Source organism: Schistocerca gregaria, chromosome 5, assembly GCF_023897955.1.
Source record: "Schistocerca gregaria isolate iqSchGreg1 chromosome 5, iqSchGreg1.2, whole genome shotgun sequence".
NCBI classification, from domain to species: domain Eukaryota; kingdom Metazoa; phylum Arthropoda; class Insecta; order Orthoptera; family Acrididae; genus Schistocerca; species Schistocerca gregaria.
Genome location: NC_064924.1, coordinates 82,571,390 through 82,598,935, shown reverse-complemented (window position 1 = coordinate 82,598,935; position 27,546 = coordinate 82,571,390). Strand labels below are relative to the sequence as shown.

Below are 27,546 nucleotides of genomic sequence, written 5' to 3'. Positions count from 1 at the left end.
GCAAACAGCAGTTGGCCGGCGTTGCCCGGTGAAACGTTGTTGTGATGCCTCGTGTAAGGAGGAGAAATGCGTGCCATCAAGTTTCTGACTTTGACAAAGGTCGGATTGTAGCATATCGCGATTGCGGTTTATCGTATCGCGGCATTGCTGCTCGCGTTGGTCGAGATCCAATGACTGTGAGCAGAATATGGAATCGGTGGGTTCAGGAGGGTAATGCGGAACGCCTTGCTGGATCCCAACGGCCTCGTATCACTAGTAGTCGAGATGACAGGCATCTTACCCGCATTGCTTAGGACCGCGCAGCCACGTCTCGATCCCTGAGTCAACAGATGGGAACGTTTGCAGGACAACAGCCATCTGCACGAACAGTTCGACGACGTTTGCAGCAGCATGGACTATCAGCTCGGAGACCATGGCTGCAGTTACTCTTGACGCTGCATCACAGACAGGAGTGCATGTGATGGTGTACTCAACGACGAATCTGGGTGCACGAATGTCAAAACGTCATTTTTTCGGATGAATCGAGGTTCTGTTTACAGCATCATGATGGTCGCAATCCGTGTTTGGCGACATCGCGGTGAACGCACATTTGAAGCGTGTATTCGTCATCGCCATACTGGCGTATCTCCTGGCGTGATGGTATGGGGTGCCACTGGTTACACGTCTCGGTGACCCTTTGTTCGGATTGACGGCACTTTGAACAGTGGACGTTACATTTAATATGTGTTACGATCCGTGGCTCTACTCTGCATTCGATCCCTGCGAAACCCTACATTTCAGCAGGATAATGCACGACTGCGCGTTACAGGTACTGTACGGGCCTTTCTGGATACAGGACATGTTCGACTGCTGCCCTGGCCAGCATATTCTCCAGATCTCTCACCAACTGAAAACGTCTGGTCAATGGTGGCCGAGCAACTGGCTCGTTACAATACACCAGTTATTGCTCCTGATGAACTGTGGTATCGTGTTAAAGCTGCATGGGCAGCTACACCTGTACTCGCCATCCAAGCTCTGTTTGACTCAACGCCCAGGCGTATCAAGGCCTTTATTGTTCTGGGTACTGATTTCTCAGGATCTATGCACCCAAATTGCGTGAAAATGTAATCACATGTCAGTTCTAGTATAATATATTTGCCCGATGAATACCCGTTTATCATCTGCATTTCTTCTTGGTGTAGCAATTTTAATGGCCAGCAGTGTATTTTCGATTTATGTTGCCTCGATAGTTTGGAACAGTAGTAACTTAGTTGTAAATTGTCCTGCAGCGAGCGATGACGAGGACGGAGCTGATGATGCGGAGGATGAGTCGTCGACGCCATCGTCGCTGGTGCAGAAGCAGGGCGAGCGGGTGATGAGCGAGCAGGTGCTGGCGCTGCTCGACCACTTCCGGCAGGAGGACCCCAAGGGGCTGCCGGGCGCGCCCGTGCCCGACCCCATGGACATCCCGGACAACACCAAGTCCTTCACCGGCGCCCGCATCACGCTCAAGGAGTCCAAGGTCTACGGCCTGTCGCAGTTCCGCATCGAGCACGTCCGCACCAACCTCAAGGACACGCAGGTCAGTCAGCCGCCAGTGACCGTCTCCACACCGGTGGTGAGTTTCTGGCGTGACTAGAGCTAACTCAGCTCTGACCCGATCCAGTAGCTGAGTGGTAGGCGCACAATCCTCGGTACAGGTTAATGGGCGTACAGCAGAGCCCATTCAAGTTCGACGATCCATTCGCCAGCGTTGCCCTCTTTCAATGCTGCTGTTCGCGATAGCGTTCGAACAATTAACTGGGAAGCTAGCAAATTCTCTTTCTGGGATGGAACTACGGGGCTACATATTCAAATGTCGTGCCTATGCGGACGACCTCCTGTGCTCGTTCGTTCTGAGTAAGAGGTGAAGACGGTCCTTGAACTGTTGTTGGACTACAGTGTGACGGCGGGTAGTGAAGTGAACATGAACAAATCGACGGCAATGCCGGTTGGAAGGGGCCTCACGCCGGAAGAAATCAGTCCGTTTCCTTATGTGCAACGATTCCGCTATCTCGGCATAGACTTTACCTCATCTGTAAAACATACTGCGGCAGTTAACTACCGACGTAATTTACAGACGACACGTACCATGGTCCGACAACATCTCCTACAGCTCCTTGATCCTTTGCAGCGAGTCGAGTATCTGAACACTTATGTGGTTTCTCGAATGGTGCATATTTCGCAGATTTTGCCCCTACCACTCACCACTTCAATCAGCACTAGGCTATTTTGTGATGACTGGGTCGCCCCTCAAGGTGCGATACGCAACGCTCGCGCTCCCCACGGACAAGGGGGGACTCGGACGTACGAATGTTCGCTGCCGAGCGACTGCGCTCCTTCTAGCCACGATGTACAAGCAATGGCGTAGCGGGGGTGATTCTCTTACATTCCGCCTACTGGATCTCCTGGTTCCAGCGTCCCTCACACCTCTGGTGGCAGTGGGCAACATTACGCCTCATTTTGCGCATGTATCAACATTTATCGTGGAACTTAGTTATATCATAGACGAGCTTCCGCGCACGAGGCCGCTATGCGCGAAGGATTTTTATGTTTGGCTGCTACGACGGATAAGTCGCAATGTCATTGAACTCAAACACCCCAGGATACATTGACCGAAGATTTGAAGACATGTGCACCAAAACTTCCTTCCTACCTTCGTTTTGGCACTGTGGTTCTCTGTCGCCTGTGACAAGTTCAACACCAACCAACGGCTCCATGCAGTTGGACTATGTACACTCGTTTATGCCCGAAATATCGCCAAGTGGATGACGATTATCACCGCTTAACTTGTATCGCGTTGGGGGGCGTCTGGCTCCTAGGAAGGCAGATGGTAGCTTGCTACCTCCGTGTGACCCCGCAACATACTACACCTGCTTCCTTCTTACATTCGGAGAGTGACTACTTTCCGGTGACTAAATCACAGTCGATCATCTGAGTCAAAGGTTGGACGATCGCGTACCTCTTGGGGATGCTGCCAAGTCGCGACTTGACTTTTGGTATTTCTTGCAGCAAGCCCACAATGAGGTTCATAGATAGTCACACTATCGGAAAAACTTTGTCAACTATGTTCAGGCAGTCTTCCTCGACCCACCTCGCAGTTGGAATGTGCCGGGTGCAGTTGGTGTGCACATTTGACAGCTGATCATGCACCCCGCGCTTCTCTCACCACTGAATATGTAATGCACATACTATACCATGAAGTGATCTACATGTTCCTTTTAACAGAGTGATCTTTATTAGAACTAAATAAATAAAAAAACAGCAAAAGGAAAAAGAACATCCCTGTACCTTTAAATTTGTTGTTTGTTTTACATTTTTTTTCTGAGTATGCATTTCATTTAGTGTTTATGAGCTGCCTAATTTTGTATAAGAATAGAATACCAATAAATATATGTAAAAAAAAGTGGTCAGCGTGACAGAATGTCAATCCTAAGGGCCCGGTTTCGATTCCCGGCTGGGTGGGAGATTTTTCTCCGCTCAGGGACTGGGTGTCGTGTTGTCCTAATCATCATCATTTCATCCCCATCGACGAGCAAGTCACCGAAGTGGCGTCAAATCGGAAGACTTGCACCCGGCGAACGGTCTACCTGACGGGAGGCTCTAGTCACACGACATTTACATTTTTTACACCATCCAGACACTATGCTATCTAGTCTGTATGTAAGAGATAGCAACAGTGTACTACAATGGGGATGTGGAACGCTGGATGATGATTAGTGTTTTAGGACGCACAACAACAAGGTTATCAGCGCCCGTTCCCAAAATAAATGTTGACGAGTGCACCCAAGATCTGTTAAACAAGGGTCAATTCAGAGCCGATCTTTGCGAGAATTGTAAATCTTCAAATTTCAAGATTGAACACAGCACATCAAAACAGGTAGATAAAACTAAAAATAAAATAGCAGTACAAAACAGGTACAAATAATTAAGGGTGGTTGAGTGACCACTTACAAATAATGGGTGGCCAAACCGCTTTACAGCACATTAAGATCTCAATCCCAATATTTTGGACATCACACAAAAACGTAAAACTCTAGCGACACTCGCCTCATTATTAGTTAAAACAGATGGCAGGCCAGGTGGGAAACTGAAATCTTCCCTCAAACCCGCATATAAAACACACTCAGTTAAAATATGTCGTATCGACAGCTGTGTCCCACATGTCTGACACGTTGGTGGCTCCTCACGACGTAACAGAGAACCATGTGTCAACGGACAATGTCCTATTCTAAGCCGTGTAAGGGCTACTTCCTCAGCTCGTCATTGTCGGAATCGAACGCTAGATTAGCCGTACAGTGCACTACCAATGCACCAACAATGTCAATCTGCCGAGCGAAATATTTCCTTTCACACTCTGGAGAGGTGCAGCCACAGACAGAATGTTGATAGCGAAGTGTTTGGCTTATCAAAATACGAGGGCAAATTTTTTCGTAGTCTGATCGGTCGCCAAATTAAAACCACAGGGAGAGACGAGGAAGCTTCGTGCATGTGAATTACGACGTATCTCTAGTTTGGCTATCGATCGTATCGCTTTTCAGTCTGAGTGCACAGTGAGCACGTACAGATGCCTAGACCAAGTGATAAGGACGTGCTGTCATTAGATGTCTTCATGCTTATGGCTTCCGCCTGTTTTCGTCCAGCCAGTATGATATAATTGTCACGTGTGACAACAAAATCCTCCTTCATGAGAATGTCTGGCTGCAAGCAGCGTTTCTGAAGGGAAGTATTTCAGCACCAGCCACACGCTGATCAGCCATCTACATCTACATCTACATCCATACCTGGCGGTGTGTGGCGGAGGGTACCTCTATCGGTTCTCCTTTCTATTCCAGTCTCGTATTGTTTGTGGAAAGAAAGATTGTCGGTATGCCTCTGTGTGGGCTCTAATCTCTCTGATTTTATCCTCAAGGTTTCTTCGCCAGATATACATAGGAGGGAGCAATATACTGCTTGACTCCTCGGTGAAGGTATGTTCTCGAAACTTCAACAAAAGCCCGTACCGAGATACTGAGCGTCTCTCCTGCAGAGTCTTCCACTGGAGTTTATCTATCATCTTCGTAACGCTTTCGCGATTACTAAATGATCCTGTAACGAAGCGCGCTGCTCTCTGTTGGATCTTCTCTATCTCCTCTATCAACCCTATATGGTACGGATCCCACACTGGTGAGCAGTATTCAAGCAGTGGGCGAACAAGCGTACTGTAACCTACTTCCTTTGTTTTCGGATTGCATTTCCTTAGGACTCACCGAGCGAGGTGGCGCAGTGGTTAGCACACTGGACTCGCATTCGGGAGGACGACGGTCCAATCCCGTCTCCAGCCATCCTGATTTAGGTTTTCCGTGATTTCCCTAAATCGTTTCAGGCAAATGCCGGGATGGTTCCTTTGAAAGGGCACGGCCGATTTCCTTCCCACTCCTTCCCTAACCCGAGCTTACACTCCGTCTCTAACGACCTCGTTGTCGAACGGACGTTAAACATTAACCACCACCACCAACCGTTAGGACTCTTCCAATGAATCTCAGTCTCACATCTTCTTTACCGACGATCAGCTTTATTTGGTCATTCAATTTCAAGTCACTCCTAATGCCTACTCCCAGAACATTATGACCACCGACCCACTATCGCTGTTAACCAGCCAAGCGATAGCAGCGTCACCTGGTGGGGAACGACTGCTGCTCAGACACATGCGTGGTGCACGTAGTGTCAGTGAGGGTGCTGTCCATATGTAGAATGGGGAAGGCGCGCGATCTATATGAGTTCGGTCGAGGGCAGATCGTGACGGCCCAGAGCCTCGGCACTAGCGTTTCGTTAACTGCACGATTTGTCGGGTGTTCCAGGAGTGCTGCGGTGAGTGTCTTCAACACCTGGGGAAACCACTTCATACTTCTTGGCATTGGCGAGCCACCCTTCATTACTTATGTCAGACATCGTAGGGTGGGCAGACAGGCGACGAACTGTGGGGAAGCCGGCCGGTGTGGCCGAGCGGTTCTAGGCGCTTCAGTCTGGAACCGAGCGACCACTAGGGTCGCAGATTCGAATCCTGCCTCGGGCATGGATGTGTGTGATGTCCTTAGGTTAGTTAGCTTCAAGTAGTTCTAAGGTCTATTGGACTGATGACCTCAGATGTTAAGTCCCATAGTGCTCAGACCCACTTGAACCGAACTGTGGGGAACTGACGTTAGACTTTAATGGCGGGCAGAATACAAGTGTGTCTGAACAAATAGTGCACCGACACACTTAACGATGGGCCTCCGCTGCTGACGATCCATTCGTGTGCCAATGTTAACACCATAACATCGGCAACTACAACTGAAATGGACACGTGACCATTGGCACTGGACGATGGCGAAATGGCAGAGCGTTACATGGTCTGATGAATCCTGATACCTTCTCCATAATGTCGATGGGACGGCACGAATCCAGGCGAACAACTCCTTGACGCCTGTGTACTGTGTGTATTGTGTACTGAACCAGGGATCTAGAAACGATGGAGAAGCTTCCTCCCGCTATTGCCCTCATTGGTTCACAACCCCACAAATGGCCACAGCAGTCCACACACCTCACCAACGCCCACACCGAACCCAGGGTTCAAATGGTTCAAATAGCTCTGAGCACTATGGGACTTAACTTCTGAGGTCATCAGTCCCCAAGAACTTAGAACTACTTAAACCTAGCTAACCTAAGAACATCATCCACATCCATACCCGAGGCAGGATTCGAACCTGCGACCGTAACGGTCGCGCGCTTCCAGACCGTAGATCCTAGAACCGCTCGGCCACTCCAGCCGGTGAACCCAGGGTTATTGTGCAATTTGGCTCCCAGTGGATCCCCTCCTGGAACGTGTTATACCGGACGGGTGTAACCTCAAATGTTTGTGTGATAGAGTAACTATGGTGTACGCGTAGGTGTAGACAGTGAACGCGCAGCAATCGCCGACATAGTTTAACTGAGGCGGAATAAGGGGAACCAGCCCACATTCGCTGAGATGGATAACCGACTTAAAAACCACCCACAGGCTGTCTGGGACACCGGACCTCGCCAGTAATCCGCCGGGCGGATTCTTGCCGGTGACCGGCACGCCTTCCCGCTCGGGAAGCAGCGCGTTAGGCTGCGCGGCTAGCCGGGCGGGCTTTTGGCACCTGTACTGCAGGACGGAAACAAGCTGGCGGCGGCTCCATGAGGCTCTGGGGAACATTCACGTGGGCATCCATGGGTTCAGTGGAGCTCATGCAAGACACCGTGATGGTCAACGTGTACAGAACAATGATTGCAGATGTACACCCCTTGTTTCCTGACTTCTTTCAATAAGATAATGCGACGCCGTGTCACAAGGCCAGGAGCGTGATGGAGTAAATTGAGGAATACAGTGGCGAGTCCCAACTGATGTGCTGGTCCCCCAACTCACCATATCTGAATGTGATGGAACACATCTGGGATGTCATTGAACGTAGAGTTCATTGCTTTCCTCACCGCAATTCACAGGAATTAGACGACGTATGTGAGCAGATGTAGTGCCGACTCTCTCCAGCGACCTGTAAAGGCCCCACTGCTTCCATGCCACGACGCCACGTCGCTGTTGTCCGTGGAAAAAGGTGGACATTCCGGCTGTTAGGTAGGTGGTCATAACGTCCTGGCTGACCAGTGTACAGCCCGGACTTGGCTCCCTCTGATTTTCAACTCATTGTTCGCATGAATCACTGCCAATGAGAACGTCATTTTGGCACAGATAATGAGCAGCAGACGAGCAAAGAGAATAGCGGAAAGCCCAAGCAGGTGCCTTCTATGACGAGTGTTTGGAATTTGGTACAATTCTACGACAATTGTCTAACACGGAACGGCAACTTTGTAAAGTCGTAGCTGGAAAGTATAGCTAAATGTTGCAAACCAAACATTTTTTATTTTCACTATGATTTCAATTTTACGACCGATCAGATCTTTAAAAAAAGTATCGCTCGTACTGTCTCAACAACAAGTCTAAGGCTGTAGGTATGCCACATTTTCTGCTTCGAAAGGTGCTGGACCCATGGTATCGTGGCAGAGCCTATTTGAAGGGGGAAGGAAAGGGCGACATCCTGTGACAATTATGTTTTAGGAGAGTGTGTACGTCAAGAGTAGCCAAAAGACTCAATCCTCATTAAAAGGATTCCTTACCAACAACTACTCTTATTAGCCTGTTCTCTGACCATTGTCGTCACAGCCCTACAAGATCTCGCCCGGCCCGGTTTCAAAGTGGGGTCAGCTCGGCGACACAAATGTGAAAGCATCACTCCAGTGTTTCCTTTACTCTCTTACGTTATTTATTGTCCGCAGCTCGTGGTCTTGCGGGGTCCCAGGTTCGATTCCCAGCGGGGTCGGGGATTTTCTCTGCCTCGTGATGACTGGGTGCTGTGTCTCTCCCATCATCATTTCATCATCATTGACTCGCAAGTCGCCGAAGTGGCGTCAGCTAAAAAGGACTTGCAATTTCGGCAGCCAAACACCCCGCATGGGGTCTCCAGGCCAACAATGCCGTACGATCATCATTATTGCGCTGTATACTTTTAGTTCGTCGTGTAGGTCTTCATTTATGACCAAGTCTTCCCTACAGCAGCCCCTTACGTTTCGAATATAATTTAATGGACTGCAAAATAGGTCCTTTACTCTTCGTAAATGTCCAAGTTTCGCTTCCATATAGCAGTGCGGGAATCAACATTATTCAGTAAAATTTGTCCTTGTTTCCTTTCCTTGTCTTGTTGCTCAGAAGTTTTTGTATTGTAATATAAATCTTATTGCACTTAGTGGCTTCTGTTACAGTGTTCGTATCAGTGTGAAGGATTAAAATGTGTGTACATTCTAAATATTTGAAACGTGGCATTTTTAGACTACCTTTGATCGCGCACGGTCTTTACCCGGTAAGGCGTTAGATGTTGTTTTGCCTTTTTGATATCGACAGTCCACCACAGTCTTGAAGGAGCAGACGGAAACCACTTTCTGCGAGTCATTTTGACTTCCTTGTAAAACAGCATTTAAAACGTAAAACTGTGGAAGAATTGACATAGAATCCAGTCGTTACTTCATTCTTCCACCCCACATTTGTACGCATCTTACAAAGTGTGAGAATTGGACAGCATTCTTGCTTCATCGTTTTGCTAGTCATAATTTATCTCATTGCAAGTTATCCTATAAATAGCGTTGTAGCAGGAGCATTGAAATGCAGCAATCAGATGTGAAGGATATCCTCTTTTCTCCATTATCACCAACGATTCAGCCTTTGACATATTATCTAAAACTTACTCGATGCTCGTAAATGTCATATCATTGTCACAGTTGAAATATTTACGCAGTGTGTATCAATTCAGTTAGGACTGTGGTTATGAAAAATAAAAGCCATGGATTATGTTCACTAAATCACTGTATTTATTCAAAATAGTTTCCCCCTGAATCAACACAAGGCTAAAATCGTTTTAAAAGTGTTTTGAAACTGACACTGTAGTCCGTTTTTGGAACTGCATTTAGTACTGCAGTACAATTATCTTGGATTATAGTCCCTTTTTGGAATTGCGTATAGTGCAGCAGCACAGTTTCCTTGGATGTCCTCAATTATTGTATCGTAACTGTGCGTCTTCATTGCCAACTTCACTTTAGGCAACAAGAAGTGTTCTGGGTCCAAATACGGCAAATACGGTGGTGGGGGTGATAAGTTACTACGGCACCACACTGCTGAGGTCATCGGTCCCTAAGCTTCCACACTATTTAATCTAAATTAACCTAACTTAAGGTAAGGACACATTCGTGCCCGAGGGAGGACTCGAACCTCCGACGGGGCGATCCGTGCTAACCGTGGCAAGGCGCTCAAGACCGCGTGACTACCCCGCCCGGCGGGAATACGTCGGGTGATCCGGCTGGAATACGTTGGGTGATCCACGACTGTGATCTATCTGTTGGCCATAAACGCGCATACAGTCTTCACTTTGTTGGCCGCGTTATTCTCGAGGAGAAGTGATCAGGAACCTGCCTCTCCGTAGTCAGGTTGAATAGGAGAAATTCTCGCGCGCAAACGATGTATGATTAAAAAAAAAAATGATGCTGCCTCCCTGCTGTACCGCAATTTTCCTACATGTGACAGACACGTTATATTTGCGGCCAGAACGCTTGCTGCAGTCAAGCTAGCACTACACGGCTGTTGTTGAAACTTCAAGGGTCATAACGCCACAATTTGCCACGAGAGAGTATTGCAGTCCTGAATTTCACTTAAGCAGTCCAAACAAAACTGGGACACACTGTGTACGTTTTTGAATAGCAGAAAGCTCAGTTCGTAGTGGATACCCGCGGAAGTGAGGTACGCTATCTGATCAGAAGTTTTCGGACACCTGCCAGTGGATATTAATATGAGATGTGTCCACACTTCACCTTTATGGTGTCTTGAACGCTTCTGAGGACACTTTCAATGAGGTGTCTAAATGTCTGTGGAGGAACGGAAGCCCATTCTGGCGCAGCAGCCGAAACCAAAGAATGTAGTGATGTTGGAGGCTGAAAGGCGGAGCGAAGTAGACGTTGTGCCTCACTTAAAGGGGTTCCACTAGGTCCGAGTCGGGACTCTGGGCAGGCCAGTACATTTCAGGAGTGTTGCTGTCCACAAACCATTGCTGCTTTATGACAGAGTCGATCGTCACGCTGGTACAAACAACCATCGTCTCCAAACTTTCCCTCTACTGTACGCAGTACCCAATGCTGTAAAGTGTTCAAATGGCTCAAATGGCTCTGAGCACTGTGGGACTTAACATCTGAGGTCATCAGTCCCATAGACTTAGAACTACTTAAACATAACTAACCTAAGGACATCACACACAACCATGCCCGAGGCAGGAGTCGAACCTGCGACCGTAGCGGTCGCGCGGTTCCAGCCTGAAGCGCGTTGAACCGCTCGGCCACAACGTCCGGCCTGTAAGATGTGTTCACATCCTTCCACATTTTCTTTCTGCTGAAGCAGAAGCTAACCATGAGAAACATCCCATACCACGACACCACATTTCACTGTTGGCCCTAGGCCTGATGGTATAACTCTACCACTACTGTTGTAATTTAGTGTACCTTTACCTAAATAACAGAAACCCGGTCTCTATGTGGTCACGTATAACCCTATTACTGAAATTTAGTTTATTTTCGAAGTTAAGTACATTATGCGAGGATAGTATTGTTTATAGGAAGAGCTAATCAACAGAGTTACCTTTTTTAAAGGATTTGACAGTGTGTTGAGTCTAATGGATAAGTAAATCAGACTATTCACTTCTTTTCCTTAGATATTACCCAGCAGTTAGATACAAATGCAGTATGAATAATATTATACTGAAGCTAGGACAAACCAGTTCAAAGTTCATTTAGGGGTTTAAAACATGCACTAATGGTTGCCAGCATATCCAGGCAATGAAACAGTGAAGTATTGGAAAATCAGACGTACAAATTTTGCCTACTTTCTTGCTACTTTTTAATTTGGTTCTTCAAATAAATATTACTCCACTTAAACAATGTTGGACTACACCCTTATACATTACGTTTTTAAAAGAGAGAAAGCCCAGTAAATGACTTCAGAGAAGCTAAAAGTATCTGGCCAGGCGGGACCTTTAGAAAAGCACTTTCCGTAATCAACAAACTTAAATACTTAAAAGCGTAGATACTAAAGCACACACGTTTTATACTGAACATTTCACTTCAAGAAAACCTCTTTGTTACTGGAATTTACTTTCAAAAGCTATTATTCTTTGAACTAATTCTGTATAGTCATTTAACAGATTCTAGTAACTTGGCGTCGCTCTGATTGAATTTTACGTAAGCAAAATTTTACTATAATTCTTTACAACAGTTAAGAAATTTTCTATATACGCGTATGATTAGGTTGAAATAACAGGGTGAACCAGTTTCTTTAAAGTTCAAGAATGATTATTAAAACACAGTTTAAATCAATAGTTCACGCTGCACAAAACTAAAAATACAAAAAAATCTCCACTGGTGGCTGTAGGCTTGTTTGTGGCGAAGAATTATGACAGCTACACTACCCACAGTACGGCCTGCATGTATCTTGCTGTATGGGCTCAATTTCTCTTCTTGGCGTCGTTCAGTTTTACATACAGTAGCTCAACAACTCGCTGCTACGCCGTAAGCCGTTTGCAGTCTTCATCCGAGGCATTTTTGTGCAAATTGCAGGCAAAGTTTCTCCTGCTCCACAGAGGTGTTGCTTCAATCACTGCAGCCTACAGACTGTGTGACTTACTTCCCGCGTTTGCTTTAGGTAGGGCGCCAATTCACCCTTGCCATTTTTTTTACTCCCCAGAGCCACTTTTGTTTCAATAAAAAGCACACTGGCTTTTACATAACACCTATTTATTACATTGTTACTAAGCGTGACCATTTCTTAAACTGTCAAATTTACATCAACATGAACAATTTATACACACAAATATTTTTAAATACAAAATGTCATCAGAAAATTATTTAACGTAATAAACAAATTACATAGTATTTTAGATACACTACTCACATACATTGCAGAGAGCTTCAAACTCCAGTATAACACACTTTACTTTACATCTACAGGAAATATAGTACCAATATGCGAAAATTTTAAAACAAAGAAGATAATAAAAATTTAACTGAACCATAAACAAATAGTGTTATAATGGCAGGTAACGTTCTTCAGACGTTCGCAAAACCCAACCCCTTTCATCGGGTTGTCATAGTAGGCCAGCCAATGAAGTGAAATAACGATAAACAATTATTCGTAAAGTCACAAATTTTTGTACAGTGGTAGGAGAGGTTGATATGAACAACATACTAAAAATACTGACCTGTGGAAAAAGAGCATGGGGTTGACAGGGCTTTTATAAAAGTAACTTTTTTGTGTTTTTCTTGAATATTTCAAAACCAACAATTTCTGGCAAAAATGTTTCCCAACACAAAACTAAACTGCATTAAATTTCATGCAATATTCATGTCATATTCATTGTTCTCTAAGACTAATAGTTTCCATGTTTCAAGGGATGAAAAAATCGAAAATTATTAAAAATAGTAAATTGATAGCAAAACACTTATGTCAATTGTTAGATGAAATGGCTAAAGAACAGGTATGAAACATGCTGTTTCCATGTGGCAGGGGATGGAGAAATCGCAGTCTATTGAAAATAGTGTATTAATGGTACAAAATTAATGTTAATTGTTAAATGAAGTGGGTTACGAACAAGTAGGAAAAGTGTGTAACACCGTATTAACGATTAAATTGTATTCTGGGGCTACAATAGTGAAAAGGGTGGAGGGGGGCGGGTGGAGATTAAGAGCATGAGGGAACATAGGTTGCCAGATTGTGGTCATGCACCAAGTGTGTCAACACAACAATGAATACAGATATCAGACACTGATAACAATAAGGCAAGAAACACGTAAGTATATAAACTGCCTAAATCTCTGGACACTGTTCTACATTTCTACCCTGCTACAGGTAAATCGATTCGTAATTACCCTGCACTGGAGCGTTCTTCCGTGATAGGCAACTTCCCTCAAGACGAGCGCTGTTTGCATTTCGGTTTACAGACATACTATACCTTCCATTATTTCCTCAAGGTCTCTAACGTGGGCAGATAAAATAACATCACTAAGCTCGCGTTTTCAGTTTATTGAGTATTTACTTGCAATTACTAAGTGAGTTATTGCGTAAAACAGTTACATAGCTGGAGCTGTCGGCTGCCTACCACAACAAAGATCCTGTGACAACCGTAACATGCTTGCAAAATGTACTTGACAATGTTGATTTTATAAACTCAAGTGGAGACAACGGCTGGAATACTTTTCGCATCATGAGGGGTAGCAATTTTATAAACAAACCGCCGGCCGGGGTGGCCGAGCGGTTCTAGGCGCTTCAGTCTGGAACCGCGAGACCACTACGGTCGCAGGTTCAAATCCTACCTCGGGCATCGATGTGTGTGATGTCCTTAGGTTAAAAAATGGTTCAAATGGCTCTGAGCACAACGGGACTTAACTTCTGAGGTGATCATTCCCCTAGAACTTAGAACTACTTAAACCTAACTAACCTAAGTACATCACACACATCCATGCCTGAGGCAGGATTCGAACCTGCGACCGTAGCGGTCGCGCGGTGTCCTTAGGTTAGTTAGGTTTAAGTAGTTCTAAGTTGTAGGGGACTGATGACCTCAGAAGTTAAGTTCCATAGTGCTCAGAGACATTTGAACCATTTTTACGAACTTACCTGGCGACAACGGCTGGAATACTTTTCGCATTATGAGGGGTAGCAAATGCGTCATCCCAGTGTCTGCTCGCCTAACATCTGAAGAGGCCCAGAGGCTCAAATTGGTAGCAGAAGTGTATAACCTAGGAGTTACGGAAAAGATTTCAACATAAGTAAAGCACTACAGCAGATTATTGTTCTACTTATGAACATTATCAATTCTGAAATTACAATGAAATGAACACCCTTAGCTGCTTACCGGCGTTGACATACGTCAACGGGGACAGATGAAAATGTGTGCCCCGACCGGGACTCGATCCTGCGATCTCCTGCTTACATGGCAGGCGCTCAATCCATCTGAGCCACCGAGGACAGAGAGGATAGCGCGACTGCTGGAATTTATCTCTGGCTCGCCTCCCGCGAAACCCACATTCACTCAACAGAACCTGACAAACACTTGCACGAAGACCTGCACGATACCCAACAGTAACTAAGCACGCACAAAGACAAATCGGGAGTCGATGCGCGCGCTCGCGCGCGCGCACACACACACACACACACACACACACACACACACACACACATGCAGAGAGAGAGAGAGAGAGAGAGAGAGAGAGAGAGAGAGAGACCCGACTTACGAACGATCGGCGAGCCAAAACGCGTCGTCCGGTAGGACGACCGACCGACGATCCACAAAGACCGTGGCCCAGTTAAGTGATGCGTGGCCCCAATGGTCGGGCGAGCCATATCTACGCAGACCTCACTGCTGCTCCAACCCGACTGCACCAGTGTCGCATTGCAACTCCCAAACTGACATGTCCGGAATGCGCTCCAGACGCTTTCCAACAGACTGGCAGCCCGAACTCGCAATGGGAACTCGCTATCCGAACTGGTTTACGACAGACACGACCGGAAAGTAATAGCAGTCGAGCAAAGATACTACGAAAGGGGATATATCGATATGCGCTGCTAGCACCGGCCACGTTCAGGCAATACAGTAACTCAGTGACAATAGTAATTTTAAATTAACGTAGTGAGGTGGAAGTACGTTAAAAACATCCTACTAGCCAAACTTAGCGGTCTAAATTTCTCACCAAGTGCAGTGCAATAGTTTCGCTCATACATAAACTAGCTGTTTAACTTCAGAGAAACTGCCAGAGGTTTCTTGAAGTTGCTGATGTGAGTCTAATTGTGACGAGGCATTGGCTACCTTAAGAGAGTCATAGTGACTCTTGCCAAATGCTCACCATAATAGACATTTTTTAGATACTGTGGCCAGTCTGCCCGAAGCATTACGCAATTACATGACGTCTCGTCAGCAACGCGTCCTGTCCGGGAATATAAAGTCACAAAAGCCGCAGGCAGTGACAGGCGTTCCCCAAGGCTCAGTGTTAGGTCCTTTCTCTCTGTATGGCAATGATGTGTCATCGGTTCTGACCTATTGCAAATATCATATGTATGCTGATGACCTTCAGTTGTATCTAAGTGCGAAACCAAGCAATCTTAAGACAGCTATTGAAAATTTCAATATTGACCTCGATGCACTATCAAAATGGGCACAGGATGCAATTTTTCCTCCTATCTATGTAGTTATGCAGTTCTCAATTCGTTCGAGCAATCAGTCATTCATAATAAGAAACACAGTCATAACTCAGTCACTCAAAATGATTCAGAAATTTTACTTGGTAGAATGAAATCAGGCGATGATTCTACTTCTCTGCAGGCTCCTGCTTTGCGGCTGTCTGCTAATCTGTACAAATAAAATATCTCGTATTTTTGGGAGCGTTGTATAATCAGTCGGGAAACCTCAGATCAAGCGTATATTTGGGTTTGATGAAGTTTAACCTTCCGAAGAAGTAATGGAGTTCTTGGATTATTAAATGCAGGTTCGTATCCGGTCTTTCGGAAGTTCCCTTCTGATTAACAACTACGCAATATATCGATGAATATAATTAATTCTCAAATGTCAAATAATGTAAATTGTTACACACCTTTTGTATGAAGGAGTAATAGATATATTTCCCTTTTAATCGTACAATATCGTATCAGTTATCTTTTGTCATAAATCTCAATATTCATATTACAATTCTTCAAACAATGCTCAGGCAATCTCGGAAGCTTTTGTCTAACAACCACCAGAGAGAGTACTACAAAGAATAATTATGCGCTCATGGCAAAGGTATTGTATGAAACTACTTTACGCATGGATTGTGCGAGTATGAAGATAGAAAATTAGTAAACGTCATTCAAGGGTAGAATTGTATCAGAATAATTCATCGAATATAAAGAGATATTACAAGGACACAGGGCTAAAACTAAACCCATATAAAACCCAAGCGGTACTTGTTGGTCACTCTAAGCTCATTAGCCCAAAACATCGTGAATCCGTACCATCGCTTATGCTAAATGGGAGAAATGTTACCTTCTCTCCCTCAGCAAAGAGCTTGCGAGTAATAATAGATGAAAATCTAAATTGGACAGAGCATGTAACTGCAGTGTGCAAAAAAGCATCAGCATCCCTTCATGTCCTACAAAAATATAAAAAACTCTTCCCTTTCGATCTGAAAGAGAAATTAGTACAAATGCTTGTACTCCCAATCATTGACTACAGCGATATTATCCTACAAGGCCTCTCATGAAAATTCGCGACGTCTGGAACTGATCATGAATTCCTGCGTCTGATATATCTGCGACGTTCGACTTTTTGATCATATTTCACCAGCACATGCAAAATTGTCCTGGCTGCGTGCAGACAAACGCAGAGATTTCCATACACTCTGTCTCATCTACTGCCTCATAAATGTGCACTGTCCTTCATATCTCTTCTCATCCTTAACGCTTATGTCGGAATAACATGACAGAAACACACGTTTCCATCATAATAAAATCCTCTCTGTTCCACTGCATCGCTCAGTCACCTTCTTCAAGTCCTTTACCCGACTCCGGAATAACCTCCCTCGTTATTTTAGAGAACTTAAAAACATGTCCGGCTTCAAAAAACAGTTAATGACGTATCTACTTAAACAACAGTAATGCCTTCCTCTGTACATGAATGCACTTCACCTCATTACTTCCCTCTTTCCCCCTCCTTAAATCTCCCTTCCCCAAACCTCGCTCTACTGGTAAACATCTCCTTTACGCACCAAGATATTATTGTACATCTGCACAAATCTTCATTACTATTGCCAATTTTTCTCATGTTTATCATTATTATTTGATTTTGTTTTTTATTGTTATTATTATTGATTTTATCATAATTTGTATGTATAGCACCTGTTGTAAAAAGACTGCCACCATTTACTTCATTAGGTCTTAGTCATTACTCTTTATTCATATTGTCACTAGAGTAATCTAATTTTCTTATTTAAACTATTGTCATAATGTAACTCTGATGTATGAAATGCTGCGTGTGTGGAATACTGGTCCGATGTAAGAGAGGGCCTGATGGCCCTAATCTGATCAGGTTAAATAAATAAATAAAATACATACATGATGGCGGGAACACGAGCCACGCACGGCTCAGCATTTATTGGTCTCCGAGAGTACAAGTTAAGTGAGTCACTGTTCCCTTGTGTGGCAGATGTCGGTGGGTGTGAGCATCGAGAAGCTGGAGGTGGTCGGCAGATACACACTGCGTGCCTGGCTGTCGGGTTCGCACGGCCCCTACACAGTCACCATGACTGGAGTCCAGGTGGAGGGCCTCGCCATGCTGGAGGTGCAGCGTGACGGCAGCCTGGCTGCCGAGGAGATCCAGATGGACATCTCCTTCAGTGACATCGACATGAACTTCGAGAACCTCGGCTTCATGGGCACTGTCTTCCAGGTAAGTGAGGCCTTCACTGTTCTGTACTAGTACTCATGGAACAGCTGTTTGAAGTGATAAGCGGGTAACGTGGTTGTCTTTTGTGCAAGAAATGTAATGTAAAGCAGCAGTGCCTACCAACAGGTCATCCGGAGGACGCGCGCGCGCGCGTACACACACATACATTTCGGGTGTCCCTCCCGTGAGTCTGTGACGAACGTTTTCTGTGATGTTTTGGCAGATATTTCCAATGTTTTTTTGCAGGCATCCCAAACAAATACATCACATCTTTCATGCGAAGCCTAATGGGGCAAAAGGTGTTGGTTTCTTTCCTGTTACAAGCAAAATGATTTTTAAATTGGAATTTGGCATGCCTGTTCTAAAGAGTGGTCGCGCTTTTTTAAGTATGGTGTAGATTCTGCCCCTGTTAAAGCTCAGGTTCGTGGCTAATTGGTAGAATTTGTTTCTGTATCTGCTATATCTCAGTCTGTGATGCTGTTTGACAGACATAGCCCTTACATCTGTCGTTGACATAAGCCATACCGAACATATAATTTTGATTGTGTGCTGTTATCAGAATACGATTTCAAAGACATTGAATATCTATGCTCGCATAACGATATCGTTAATGCCACATTCTATCTAAAAAAAGGTCCAACGAGTTGTCCATAACTTGCAGGCACGAATAATTCAGAACAAGGACAATGTTTCTCTGTAGACATTGATCACCTTACACACTGGTAATCGAAGAACATTTGCTGTGAGAGGTAGGTGATCAGTGCGACATGTCAATCCCATGGTCAGTCCTTCTCGGACAGTAAATGAAGGATGTGTTGCAATGAATGGTAATCACGTTGGATACTTACAACGTCAGGGAGTTTGTTATGATGGGCAAAAATGGCTTATTTCAACAAGTGTATGTTTCTTCATATATGTTTGTGGGATTTTTTTTTCTGGTAGTGACCCTACTATCTGCTGTAAGAGTATGAGACACTTTTTTGAAGCTCCCTGTATGTATCGTGTCAAAAAAAGTATCGAATATATTGAGAGATGGTACTCATCGAGACAATAAAAACTAGGCCAATAAACATGAATATGAAAATGTATACTTGTGAGGTATAACCAGTTGGCCACAAGAGTGTGAGGTCCTTTCGTGAAAGTTGTTCACATGGGGTGCTCAACGTGACTTAATGCTGTAGCAATGCATCCTTCTGCCCTTCACAATAAGGAACCGCACACTCATCACTCATTGAAGGTGACTCAGTTGTAGTTTTATGCACAGTGGAAAAGTATTTAAACCGACAAACTCTGGGGCATTGCAGGGGACATCAAAACAAATATTTTTCCCTAATGTCATTTTTTCCTATAAGGATTATTTAAACCAGTGGAGGCCGTATTACGATCTTCAGTTGTTAGAGGGCATATTACACTCTTCAGTTGTAGGCAACTGCTGTCCACCAATGTAGTGGTGCATTGTCTCTGTTTACTAGTTGAGCGATACACCTGCAGTGAGTACACTGTTATGGTTGGTGCGCACTATGTAGCGCACCACAACGGACGAACGACACAGCGGGTTTACCAACAACAATATCATAATCGCCGTGTCCCGCATCATACGACCTTTGCTGCTGTGTACCTACGTCCGCGGGAGACCTGGACAGAGACGCCGTCGCACGGTATGAACGCTGCAATTTGAGCAAGCTGTCTTCCAACATGTTGACTGGGAGCCTTGAATTAGCATTCGTAAAATTGCACGTAACATGGGGATGAATCAGACGAATTTAAGAACAGTCCTTCGAGAGCAATTGTTACGTCCATTTCACTTACAGCGTGCCCACAGCCTGGAACCAGTTGATTATCCACCCAAAGCACAGTTTTCGCATTGGTACCTGGAACAGTGTGAAATGGATCCTACATTTCCATCCCCTGTGTTGTTTACCGATGAAGCAACTTTCGAGCGAGATGGAGTCTTCAACATTCACAATTCGCATGTTTGGAGTGAAGATAACCAACATGCCATAGTTACTAGTGCTCATCAAGTGCGGTTCTTCGTTAATGTGTGGGTCGGTGTTGCAGGGGACTGTTTAATTGGGCCGTATCTGCTACCTAGGCCATTAAATGGCAGGCACTATTACAATTTTCTCGCCAGAGCAGAGACAGAATTTCTGGAAGACGTTCCGCTTCCTACAAGTCAACGCATGTGGTTCCAACATGAAGGGGCGCCGCCACATTTCAGCCGTCGTCTGCGTCGATTCCTGGACCAACGGTTCCCAGATACGTGGATCGGCAGAGGAGGTCCTGTACCATGTCCTACTCGATCCCCAGATATGTCCCCTCTGGGGTTTTTTGTGTGGGGAGAGATGTGCAATCTTGTTGCTGCAACTCCTGTTGCATCAGAAGAGGATCTGGTTGCCCAGATACTAGCAGCAGCAGGAACAATTCAGGATACTCCTGGGGTTTTTGCCCGTGTCAGACAGAACATGATCCGACGGTGTAACCTTTGTTTACGTGTCAATGGAGGCATTTTTGAAAATATACTGTAATTGAAACTAGGTTGTGTTAATCTGTTGTCTCTTCGTCATAAAAAATATGGTAAAGTGTTTCTAGATTTTATTGATTTGTCGCCAGAGAAATCTTCCTCTACCGGTTTAAATACTCCTCATAGGAAAAAATGACATTAGAGGAAAATATTTGTTCTTATGTCCCCTACAACTTCCCAGAATTTGTCGGTTTAAATACTTTTCAGCCTGTATACATACCGCTGACTGGAAAAGCGCTGGCAAATTGATCTGAATGTCGAGCAATGGGCAACGGTGGAGGTCAATGTGTGGCGTTGCGTCAAACAATCGAGTGATCCTGGAATGTCAGAGTCAAAAGTTGATGGCTGGTTCAAATGGCTCTGAGCACTATGGGACTCAACTGCTGCGGTCATCAGTCCCCTAGAACTTAGAACTACTTAAACCTAACTAATCTAAGGACATCACACACATCCATGCCCAAGGCAGGATTCGAACCTGCGACCGTACCAGTCGCACGGTTCCGGACTGCGCGCCTAGAACCGCGAGACCACCGCGGCCGGCTCAAAAGTTGATGCATATGTTGTCAATATGTGCTGGTTCACCATTGTGCTTGAATCATATCTGCAGTCCTTGCTGACATGGCAGATCCTCTGGCAAGGTAGATATTACTTTAATGAAAAATCCTGATAATTGACCCCAATCGACATCTGTAGTAGTACATAAAGCTCTGTTAAGATATCGCCAAGAATGCTTGCCTATATTTTGATCGAGATTGCACGGCTGTTTCAACTTTCAGGAAACATTCCTCACACACAAAGAAAGAAAATATGTTATGTGGATATGTGTCCGTAAAAGCTTAATTTCCATGTTAGAGCTCATTTTAGTTTCATCAGTATGTACTGTACTTCCTCGATTCACCGCCAGTTGGCCCAATTGAAGGAAGGTAATGTTGACTTCGGTGCTTGTGTTGACATGCGACTCATTGATCTACAGTACTAGCATCAAGCACATCAGTAAGTAGCATCAACAGGTTAGTGTTCATCACGAACGTGGTTTTGCAGTCAGTGCAATGTTTACAAATGCGGAGTTGGCAGATGCCCATTTGACGTATGGATTAGCACGGGGCAATAGCCGTGGCGCGGTACGTTTGCATCGAGACAGATTTCCAGAACGAAGGTATCCCGACAGGAAAACGTTCGAAGCAATTGATCGGCGTCTTAGGGAGCACGGAACATCCCAGCCTATGACTCGCGACTGGAGAAGACCTAGAACGACGAGGACACCTGCAATGGACGAGGAAATTCTTCGTGTAGTTGACGATAACCCTAATGTCACTGTATGGAGAGTGCTACGGGAGAACCAGTTGTTTCCTTACCATGTACAGCTTGTGCAGGCACTATCATCAGCTGATTGGCCTCCACGTTACACTTCTGCGAATGGTTCATCCAACAATGTGTCAATCCTCATTTCAGTGAAAATGTTCTCTTTACGGATGAGGCTTCATTCCAACGTGATAAAATGGTAAATTTTCACAATCAACATGTGTGGGCTGACGAGAATCCGCACGCAGTTGTGCAATCACGTCATCAACACAGATTTTCTGTGAACGTTTGGGCAGGCATTGTTGGTGATGTCTTGATTGGGCCCCATGTTCTTCCACCTATGCTCAATGGAGCACGTTATCATGATTTCATACGGGATACTCTGCCTGTGCTGCTAGAACATGTTCCTTTACAAGTACGACACAACATGTGGTTCTTGCACGATGGAGCTCCTGCACATTTCAGTCGAAGTGTTCGTACGCTTCTCAACAACAGATTCGGTGACCGATCGATTGGTATAGGCAGACCAATTCCATGGCCTCCAAACTCTCCTGATCTCAACCCTCTTGACTTTCATTTATGGGTTCATTTGAAAGGTCTTGTCTATGTAACCCCGGTACCAAATGTAGAGACTCTTCGTGCTCGTATTGTGGATGGCTGTGATACAATACGCCATTCTCCAGGGCTGCATCAGCGCATCAGGGATTCCATGCAACGTAGGGTGGATGCATGTATCCTCGCTAACGGAAGATATTTTGAACTTTTCCTGTAACAAAGTGTTTGAAGTCACGCTGGTACGTTCTGTTGCTGTGTGTTTCCATTCCATGATTAATGTGATTTGAAGAGAGGTAATAAACTGAGCTCTAACATGGAAATTAAGCGTTTCCGGACACATGTCCACAAGACATCTTTTCTTTCTTTGTGTGTGAGGAATGTTTCCTGAAAGTTTGGCCATACGTTTTTGTAACACCCTGTATAACCTGCATTCTCAGCGCAGTCCAGTACAAAGCACTGTGGTTCCAGCCGTGAACGGGGCAATTCGGCTTGCGTACACTGTTCAGTTTATCAATGTCTGTGGAGGGACTGTTTCAAGGTCATATTGTACGTTGAAGTGAACGCCGCAATGAAAACGGTTTAAGAAATTGCAGAACTTTCGTGAAATTTTTTTTGATATACTGTACAGGGTAGAGCTGCAAGATGTATACATAGCAGCTTATTTTCATTTCGCAGATGTGCACGTTAGAACATATTGCATTTGCTTTGTTTATTGTTTTGTTTTTTATTCTAGACTAAAGAAATTTTATTTTCACATTCATTCATTCCGTGCTTCAGGATTTGAAGTCATAAGTATTTGTCAAAATCGCCATTAAATACCAACCATGTAAACGCTTTTCAGAGCAGCGTAAATATCGGGCACAAGAGGTTATTAATTTTGGAAGCCGAAACGGAAATTACGGCCGAGCTTTGTAATAATTCAATGCAGTATGTAAAGAAAAATTATACTCTCTTCAGACTCACGTGACAACGAAAAAACTGCTTGCAGAATTATATAAATTTAATGGTGAAATTTTTGTATGCGCTTGATTACGTATTGTAAGATATTGAATAACCTACTAAGTGTTGTTTATGTCATTCAGTGGTCATACAACTTTTTCCCTGAGATGTATAAACGAGATGCGCTGGCCGATGTGGCCGTGCGGTTCTAGGCGCTTCAGTCTGGAACCGCGTGACCGCTATGGTCGCAGGTTCGAATCCTGCCTCGGGCATGGATGTGTGTGATGTCCTTAGGTTAGTTAGGTTTAATTAGTTCCAAGTTCTAGGCGACTGATGACCTCAGAAGTTAAGTCGCATAGTGCACAAAGTCATTTTATAAACGAGATGCTTATGGCACTAATAGAAATTTATCGTCTAATGCGTTGTTCGAGATCTGGCGCCGCAGGAAGGTGTATTAGCCATGTTTCTAATGTCGCCATTAGATACCAGAAATCGTTTTACTTGGGATTCTGTCTTATGAATTTGTCCGCAGGGAATCCTGAACTCAGTGGGTACGTTCATCTTCGACAGCATAAAGCCCTTCATCTTGAAAGAGGTCAACAAGAACGTGCGTGGCGACATCAACAAGAATGTCGCCAAAATTCCGCAGCGCTTCCCCAACTCCATCTCTCCATTTGATACGGCCATGTTCGACGTCCGAAAGAAGATTCGGGAGATGGGCTACGATCCTATGGGAGTGCCCAACTTCACCTGGGAGGGCGGACACGGAACAGTTGTGGTAAGTACCTACTAAACGCGAGAGGGGTTGCGGATCGAGAGAGCACTGGGCTGGTGGTTGCTTGTTTATTGTTGTCATTAGTGTTACCGCGACTATTCTTGCAGGGTCAGTAGTAAATTAGCTCTTTTTCCTTTGTTGTTATCTATTTTTGCAGTATTTGTTCCTCTTGTTAAGAAATTGTGATTTTATTTCTCTATTTTCCTTTCTTAATTACGTACATTCTTTGATTCACTAATGATGAAAATTTAATGTTAGTGTTTTTATTTTCTATTGCACTTAGTTTTAGGATATAGACGCTGTTTGGGATCATCGTGTTACATTTACCAACATTAAAATTACACAGGAATGCACATTCTTAGAAGATAGCAGACAGATGAATGTGATGAAACAGGTTACGAATTACCTAGAAGAAACTATGAACGAATGGATATGGATATGGATGAGTTGGAGAAGAGAGAAATGCAAATCACTGAGATAAAGAGAAGCCGAGAACGCTATCATAGAAGTGGACAGAAATGAAGGCGTATTTCACTGCCTCAGGACTTTCTCATGAAATTTCGATCGTCAGATTTCTCTTCAAAGTGTGAAAATATTATGTTGTCGCTCACCTACAGGGTGAGAAAGGATTAGCTCGGACATGGATAAAGCTTTGACACAGTTGACTGGAAGACTCTCAATGAAATGCTAAGGGCAGCAGGGTTGAAACACAGGCAACGAATGACTATTTACAACTTGTACAGAAACCAGACGGCAATTATTGGAGTGGAGGGGTATGAAAGGGAGCCAGTGGGTAAGAAGGGATGAAACAGGGTTGTGGCCTACCCCCGACGTTATTTAATCTGCACATTGAGCAAGCAGTAAAGGAAACCATAGAAAAATTTGGGGTAGGAATTAAACTCCAGGGAGAAGAAATATAAACTTTGAGGTTTTCCGATGACATTGTAATTCAGTGCCGGCAGGGGTGGCCGAGCGATTCTCGGCTTTACATTCTGGAACCGCACGACCGCTACGGTCGCAGGTTCGAATCCTGCCTCGGGCATGGATGTGTGTGGTGTCCTTAGGTTAGCTAGGTTTAAGTAGTTCTAGGTTCTAGGGAACTGATGACCTCAGATGTTAAGTCCCATAGTGCTCAGAGCCATTTGACCCATTTTTGTAATTCTGTCAAGAAACAAATGGCTCTGAGGACTATGGGACTTAACATCTATGGTCATCAGTCCCCTAGAACTTATAACTACTTAAACCTAACTAACCTAAGGACAGCACACAACACCCAGCCATCACGAGGCAGAGAAAATCCCTGATCCCGCCGGGAATCGAACCCGGGAACCCGGGCGTGGGAAGCGAGAACGCTACCTCACGACCACGACATGCGGCCTGTCAAGAAACAGCAAAGGACTAGGAAGAGCAGTTAAACGGAATGGGCAGTGTCTTGAAAGGAGAGTATAAGGTTAACATGAACAAAAGCAAGCCGGCCGATGTGGCCGAGCGGTTGGTTCTAGGCGCTTTAGTCTGGAACCGAGTGACCGCTGTGGTCGCAAGTTCGGATCCTGCCTCGGGCATGGATGTGCGTGATGATAAATTTATATAAATGATATATTTATTAATTTATATAAATAATATCTCTTTTATTCTTACGGGTAATTCTAAAATATTTATGTTCGCTGATGACACTAGCTCGGTACTGAAATATGTTGTGTGCGACATTGGCTCTATTTCAAGTAAGGCAGTTCATGACATACGTTGATGTCTTGTAGAAAATAAACTAACCCTAAATCACAGTAATACTCATTTTTTTATAGTTTCTAACACGCAATTCAACAAAACTCGACAATTTAATTTCACAGAATTGGCGTATAATTAGTGAAACAGAACAGTTCAAATTTCTAGGTGTTCAGATAGATAGTAAACAGTCGTGGAAAGCCCACGTTCAGGATCTTGTTTAATAACTTAATGCTACCTTTTTTTATGATAACTGAAGTACGTGATCGTTCGACACGAAAAGTAGTCTACTTTGCTTATTTTCCTTCGCTTATATCCTATAGTATTATATTTTGCGGTAACTCTTTCCATTGCGAAAGGATATTTTTGGCTCAGAAAGGGGCAGTTAAGGGCAATAAGTGGTGTGAGTTAGCGAACCTCTTGTCTACGTCCGTTCACTAGTCTGGGCATTCTGACATTGGCCTGTCAATATATACAGGGCGGTCCACCGATAGTGAGCTGGCCAAATATCTCACGAAATAAGCGTCAAATGAAAAAACTACAAAGAACGAAACTTGTCTAGCTTGAAGGAGGAAACCAGATGGCGCTATGGTTGGCCCGCTAGATGGCGCTGCCATAGGTCAGACGGATATCAACTGCGTTTTTTTAAAAATAGGAACCCCCATTTTTTATTATATATTCGTGTAGTACGTAAAGAAATATGAATGTTTTAGTTGGACCACTTTTTTCGCTTTGTGATAGGTGGCGCTGTAATAGTTACAAAAATATGGCTCACAATTTTGACAAAAAGTTGGTAACAGGTAGGTTTTTTTAAATTAAAATACAGAACGTAGGTACGTTTGAACATTTTATTTCGGTTGTTCCAATGTGATACATGTACCTTTGTGAACTTATCATTTCTGAGAACGCATACTGTTACAGCGTGATTAACTGTAAATACCACATTAATGCAATAAATGCTCAAAATGATGTACGTCAACCTCAATGCTTTTGGCAGTACGTGTAACAACATTCCTCTGAAAAGCGAGTAGTTCGCATGCCGTAATGTTCGCACATGCACTGACAACGCGCTAACGCATGTTGTCAGGCGTTGCCGGTGGATCACGATAGCAAATATCCTTCAACTTTCCCACAGAAAGAAATCCGGTGACGTCAGATCCGGTGAACGTGCGGGCCATTGTATGGTGCTTCGACGACCACTCCACCTATCATGAAATATGTTATTCAGTACTGCTTCAACCGCACTCGAGCTATGTGCCTGACATTCATCATGTTGGAAGTACATCGCCATTCTGTCATACAGTGAAACATCTTGTAGTAACATCGGTAGAACATTACGTAGGAAATCAGCATACATAGCACCATTTAGATTGCCATCGATAAAATGGGGGCCAATTATCCTTCCTCCCATAGTGCCGCACCGTACATTAACCCAGCAAGGTTGCTGATGTTCCACTTGTCGTAGCGATCGTGGATTTTCCGTTACCCAATAGTGCATATTATGCCGGTTTACGTTACCACTGTTGGCGAAAGACGCTTCGTCGCTATATAGAACGCGTGCAAAAAATCTGTCATCGTTCCATAATTTCTCTTCTGCCCAGTGGCAGAACTGTACACGACGTTCAAAGTTGTCGCCATGCAATTCCTGGTGAATAGAAGTATGGTGGTACGGGTGCAGT

At 44.5% G+C, this 27,546-nt stretch overlaps 1 protein-coding gene across 2 annotated transcripts in view; it reads left to right on the top strand.

Moving 5' to 3' along the window:
- The window catches only part of LOC126272336 (uncharacterized), a 113,711-nt gene that overhangs the window by 75,693 nt on the left and 10,472 nt on the right, over positions 1-27,546 (top strand). For both annotated transcript variants that reach the window (XR_007549211.1, XM_049975119.1), the window contains exons 2-4: positions 1,269-1,561; positions 17,814-18,056; positions 23,903-24,148. Coding sequence is in view for 1 of the 2 variants with exons in the window: in XM_049975119.1 (XP_049831076.1) it covers positions 1,269-1,561; positions 17,814-18,056; positions 23,903-24,148 (782 nt within the window). In the remaining variant the exon portion in view is untranslated. The remainder of the gene's footprint in view (positions 1-1,268; positions 1,562-17,813; positions 18,057-23,902; positions 24,149-27,546) is intronic.